Source organism: Solea solea, chromosome 15 (assembly GCF_958295425.1).
Source record: "Solea solea chromosome 15, fSolSol10.1, whole genome shotgun sequence".
NCBI lineage: Eukaryota > Metazoa > Chordata > Actinopteri > Pleuronectiformes > Soleidae > Solea > Solea solea.
Window position 1 is genome coordinate 1,315,406 of NC_081148.1, and position 6,352 is coordinate 1,321,757.

A 6,352-nucleotide genomic window follows, 5' to 3' on the forward strand; every position below is an offset into this window, starting at 1 on the left:
TTTTGAAATGGTCATGTGATCATCAGGTAGACAGAGATCATTTGTGATACGTTAGCGTCCTGTTTGTCTGCTCAGCAGACTCCGCCCCCTCGTTTAAGGAAACAATTACTGATGTTTATCCGAGCCCCGCGGGTCCACAGAGGTCACAGGGTCATGGGGTCACGTTCAGGCGGTGAACGGGAAAACACGGCCTGCTCCTGATCCTATGATTACTCCTAAAAAAATAACTCAATTAACTATCAGACGGAATGTTGCTGTTGTTGTTGTGTTGTTGTTGTGGTGGTGACATGGTGGTGGCGCTGTTTCATTTTAAAAAGCTCTGTTTTTCTCTTCTCTCTCGTCATAAATACAAACTGTGATTATTACTGGATACAAATGTGACGATACATTCACAGCTCCCTGCTCAACACTTAAGAGGAAACTTAAGGGAACCTTAACTGACAATAAGTGAAGTGATACGAGCATCAGTTCATCAACTTTAGTCTGTTTCATGATAATTATCTACTAACCATTTTATAACATTGTTATTATTTCTGGCATGGCTGTGAATCAACTTAAATACATGAATTTCTCTTTTTTGTTGCATAATTGAAAAGAAGACGCTTGACAAAGGCAGATTTTTGTTTTTGCCCATCTTCTATTTTCCTCCAGCAGCTCCTTGTGAAACACAAGTGAAACATTAAAGACTCCTTAAAGAGGAGAAAGTGCTGTCTCCTTCCACAGATCATTTAAAGAACACATTTAAACAGTGAAGCTTTTCTAGTTTCTATCAGTGAAACAACAGAAAATCTACGTCTGCCTTTTAAATACAGCTTATTCATATTAATGCTACTTCATTTGATACACATCATGAGTATTATTATCATCATTATTATTATTATTATTATTATGTTAAGGATACACAGTTTAGCACATTCATACACACACACACACAAATAGAGAGGAATTTCTACATAAAGAAATCAAGTGCACGTTACATCAGTGTCTCTGTGGTTTCCTGTTGCATTGTGGGAATGAGACCAGTCATAAGAAAAACGTTGATCTTTGCTCCTGTTTCACCAAAACTGAGAATGAGAGGGGGCGGAGTCACAGTGTTTCCATAGAGATGGCGTTGATGAATCTTGATAGTTCAGGTTTGGTATGAGACACTGACATCTTCATCTATTCTAAAGACAGGATGTCCTCTCGGCTGGCAGCCATGTTTCCACTGAGTGTGAGCCTGCATGTGTCAGACTGGTTCTCGGCAGCAGGGGGCGCTCACAGCACAGTCCACTCTGACCTCACACGACCTCAGTTGATTCGCTGCGCATCCGTTCACTGCTCTCCACTTTACAAAGTTCTTCCTGTGCAGTTCATCTCCATGGAAATTAAAGTGGGCGTGTCATGCACCACAAGGCTCCTCCCTCAGGTCTGGATGCTTTAACCAGAGGCAGACTGAAGGTGTGCGCATTTGTAGGTGAACCGTACGTGCAGTCCGTTCACCGGGTGGACGATAGGGACCGTCTGCATGGTGGGAAACGTGTCGGTGGTCAGACTCCAGTCACACGAGGCCGTCAGCTCCACGGCCAGAGTCTTCAGGATGACCTGAGCCAGCTCCCGCCCCACACAGCTGCGCACGCCGCCACCGAACGGCACGTAGCTGAACCGAGACGCCCGGCTCTCCTCCCGCTCTGGACCGAAGCGATCTGGGTCAAAGGCTTCAGGGCTCTGGAAGACCGCGGCGGTCTCGTGGGTGTCCCGGATGCTGTACATGACACTCCAACCTTTAGGGATCTGGTAGCCCTGTGAAATCAAAACAGAAATCAAATATGAAATCAGAACAGAAATCGAATATGAAATCACAACAGAAATCGAATATGAAATCACAACAGAAATCAAATATGAAATCAGAACAGAAATCGAATATGAAATCAGAACAAAACAAAATGGATTCCTGCAGCTTTGATGAAATAGATGAAACATAATATTTCATTTCCACTCACGTCTAATTCAAACGTCTGCAGAGCCGTGCGATAGCCGCCTGACACCGGCGGCAGGAAGCGGAGAACTTCTTTGACGACACAGTCGACGTAACGCAGCTGACTGAGTTTATCGAGGCTCAGATACGGAACGTGAGAGCGAGACGCAGGAACGCTCCCACACACTTCATCAGAGGAGCCGTCACTGCTCTGAGGTTCGTAGCCCAGACCCTCGGCCTCCAGCTCCACTCGGACTCGCTCCACCACCGTCGGGTGACGGAGCAGCTGCAGGACCAGCGACGTGGAGGCGCTGGCTGTGGTGGAGTGAGCGGCGAAGATCAGCTCCACGGCCGTTTCCTGAAGAAAAGAAAAGAAAATGACTCTGACGATTTTAAACATGAACGATCACGTCGTAGAAGAAAGAGTCAGTACCTTCAGCTCCTGGATGGTCAGCTGCTGCCCGAGCTCTTTAGCGCTGGACAACATGTAGTCGAAGGCGTCGTGGAAGTCGTCGTCCGCCTGCTGCTGCTCCAGCTTCTCCTCGATGATCTTCTCCATGTGAGTGTGTAGGATTTCTCTGGCTTTTATTCCCTGGACACAGAAGCAACATTCGATACACAGGACGAGTGAAACACGCCGCCGACGGTCAACCCCACGTCCACCTCCACCTCTCACCTTGCGAAGGCCACTGAGTGGAGCGTCGAATGGCAGCGAGAACAGGTTGTTCATCAGCTGCTCAAAGATACGCGCCAAGTAAACCACGCGCTCCTCCTCCAGCTGCAGGCCCAGCAGAACGCTAGCGGCGATGCGGAACGTCAGCGACTTCGCGGCGCTGTAGACGTCGACGGCGCCCGGTGCCGAGCACCACTTGGCGATTTCAGATTTGACGACGTCCTGCAGCCGGGGCAGGTACGACTCCAGAGCCCCGCGGCTGAACACTTTAGCCAGCATCTTCAAAGATTTCAGGAAACAACGAGAGAGGAGTCGTAAAAAGTAATCGCCTGCAAACACCATCATCAACACCTGACTGCAGAGCATGAGGACGGTCAGCAGGGGGCAGCATCAGTGAGCTGTCAATGCGTCTTCAGGAGTCGTTGATCCACTGCTGCCTCCATCACTCACTTCTAATGTCTTTGTCTCTTCAGTGTTCAGATTGACCTCAGTGACACAAAGTGACCACACGAGGCAGCAGAGGAGCAACAGCCCGTGTCCCTCACTGTCTCGCAGTGAGATAAAGATGTGAACATGTGACGTAGATATCGTAGATTTTGTAACACAAACAGTGGTGTCTTTGCATACGGCCCCACCAGAGGGCGCTACTGTGCTGGGGAGCACTAAAAGCTTTTCCTGTGTCATAAAAATGTTAACTTTATAACAAGTTAAAAATAAATTCAACTTGTTCCTCAATGAAATGTTTGAAGTTTTCATTTGAGGACTGCGAATTCCTCCTCTGTAGACACTTTATGTTGTGTAGTTGTGCCTGATGCTGTGTGTGGGGCACAGTCCAGATAACCCTGCGCCTGCAGTGGACGGGTCAACTGCTGTGTGTGCGCGTGCATGCATGTGCATGTGTGTGTGTGTGTGCGTGTGTGTGTGCGCGTGTGCATGTACAGCGCACTCTTCAGTTTGGGCCCAGAGTGCTTCTTCTCATTGGCTGATGTGAAGCAGGGGCGGGCCCTGGACAGGTGTGTGTGTGTGGTTCATGCCTTGAGTCATGGCTTTGTGTCTCTATTGTTGTCACGTCGTTGTTTGGCTCTTGAGTATTTGACATTGTGAGATTTTCACTGTTTCTCAGCAGCAGTGAGATACAGCTCAGTGAGTGCAGGGACTGTGTGTCACTGATTTAACCAAAGTTTTGTTTGTTTATTGTTTGCTTTGAACCAGAATAATTGAATCATCTTCACATTAGACATGTGTGCGTCACATGTCTAATGCGTTTTAAAGGTCAGATGATGAGAAACATCATTATTGATGACCTCGTCTCACCTTCCTCTTCCTCTTGTGAAGGTCACCAATGGAGTTGACCAGCGTGTTTGGTCCCAGGATGATGCGCATGCTCTGTGGCCACTGCGTGCAAACCACGCTGTGTTCACCCACGAGAATCTTACGGATGTTCTCGGCACCGGTCACTCGCACCACGGGCTTCCCCAGCAGGTGAGTCTTAAACACGTTACCATGGCGTTTGCGACGCGACACGTGGAAGTTAGAGCCCTGGAGACAGACAGACACACAGACAGAGAGAGAGACAGACAAACAGAGAGGGAGACATTTGGATGAAGACTTTGTGACGAGGAGGACGTTTTTGGTGTCAAAGCTGTAGTTCGTAACTTTTTCAATTAATCAATGTCAATGATAAGTTCCCATCTCGTGTCTGTGGAGACATTTCCTCACTTCCTGCACTGCACACAGGAAGTGCTTGATTTTTTTTGTGGCGACAGACATCGGTAATATAGTGTTATACAGCATATATTAGAGTAATATAGTATTATATGTATATATTAGAGTAATATAGTGTTATACAGCATATATTAGAGTAATATAGTATTATATGTATATATTAGAGTAATATAGTGTTATACAGCATATATTAGAGTAATATAGTATTATATGTATATATTAGAGTAATATAGTGTTATACAGCATATATTAGAGTAATATAGTATTATATGTATATATTAGAGTAATATAGTGTTATACAACATATATTAGAGTAATAAAGTGTTATACGTATATATTAGAGTAATATAGTGTTATAAGTATATATTAGAGTAATATAGTGTTATACAGCATATATTAGAGTAATATAGTGTTATAAGTATATATTAGAGTAATATAGTGTTATACAGTATATATTAGAGTAATATAGTGTTATACGTATATATTAGAGTAATAGTGTTATACAGCATATATTAGAGTAATATAGTATTATATGTATATATTAGAGTAATATAGTGTTATACAACATATATTAGAGTAATAAAGTGTTATACGTATATATTAGAGTAATATAGTGTTATACGTATATATTAGAGTAATATAGTGTTATAAGTATATATTAGAGTAATATAGTGTTATACAGTATATATTAGAGTAATATAGTGTTATACGTATATATTAGAGTAATAGTGTTATACAGCATATATTAGAGTAATATAGTATTATATGTATATATTAGAGTAATATAGTGTTATACAACATATATTAGAGTAATAAAGTGTTATACGTATATATTAGAGTAATATAGTGTTATACAACATATATTAGAGTAATAGTGTTATACAGCATATATTAGAGTAATATAGTATTATATGTATATATTAGAGTAATATAGTGTTATACAACATATATTAGAGTAATATAGTGTTATACAACATATATTAGAGTAATAAAGTGTTATACGTATATATTAGAGTAATATAGTGTTATACAACATATATTAGAGTAATAGTGTTATACAGCATATATTAGAGTAATATAGTATTATATGTATATATTAGAGTAATATAGTGTTATACAACATATATTAGAGTAATAAAGTGTTATACGTATATATTAGAGTAATATAGTGTTATACGTATATATTAGAGTAATATAGTGTTATACGTATATATTAGAGTAATATAGTGTTATAAGTATATATTAGAGTAATATAGTGTTATACAGTATATATTAGAGTAATATAGTGTTATACGTATATATTAGAGTAATAGTGTTATACAGCATATATTAGAGTAATATAGTATTATATGTATATATTAGAGTAATATAGTGTTATACAACATATATTAGAGTAATAAAGTGTTATACGTATATATTAGAGTAATATAGTGTTATACAACATATATTAGAGTAATAGTGTTATACAGCATATATTAGAGTAATATAGTATTATATGTATATATTAGAGTAATATAGTGTTATACAACATATATTAGAGTAATATAGTGTTATACGTATATATTAGAGTAATATAGTGTTATACGTATATATTAGAGTAATATAGTATTATATGTATATATTAGAGTAATATAGTGTTATACAACATATATTAGAGTAATATAGTGTTATACGTATATATTAGAGTAATATAGTGTTATACAGTATATATTAGAGTAATATAGTGTTATACAGTATATATTAGAGTAATATAGTGTTATACAACATATATTAGAGTAATATAGTAATAATATGACTTCAGTTGAAAGGTCATCACAGACACACACACACACTGTTCTCAATTCCCAAGTGTGCAAGGATGTGCACACTTGGGAATTACGACTGGAGTACACACATGAAGATGAAGATAATGAAGATGAAGATTAAGAAGATGAAGATGAAGGGTGACTCTCACCTGCAGCAGCCAGTGGAAGGTCTCTCCCACCAGTGGCCAGCCC

The 6,352-nt window shown here is 40.2% G+C and overlaps 1 protein-coding gene across 1 annotated transcript in view; it reads right to left on the bottom strand.

Moving 5' to 3' along the window:
- LOC131473529 (cytochrome P450 26C1) overlaps positions 1-6,352 on the bottom strand; it is an 8,010-nt gene continuing 1,658 nt past the window's right edge. Inside the window, exons 2-7 of the mRNA XM_058650776.1 lie at positions 6,310-6,352; positions 3,945-4,169; positions 2,634-2,909; positions 2,391-2,549; positions 1,983-2,315; positions 1-1,782 (exon numbers count right to left, since the gene is read on the bottom strand). The exon at positions 6,310-6,352 is cut by the window's right edge and continues 301 nt beyond it. Coding sequence (XP_058506759.1) covers positions 1,420-1,782; positions 1,983-2,315; positions 2,391-2,549; positions 2,634-2,909; positions 3,945-4,169; positions 6,310-6,352 — 1,399 coding nt within the window. The 3' untranslated portion in view covers positions 1-1,419. The remainder of the gene's footprint in view (positions 1,783-1,982; positions 2,316-2,390; positions 2,550-2,633; positions 2,910-3,944; positions 4,170-6,309) is intronic.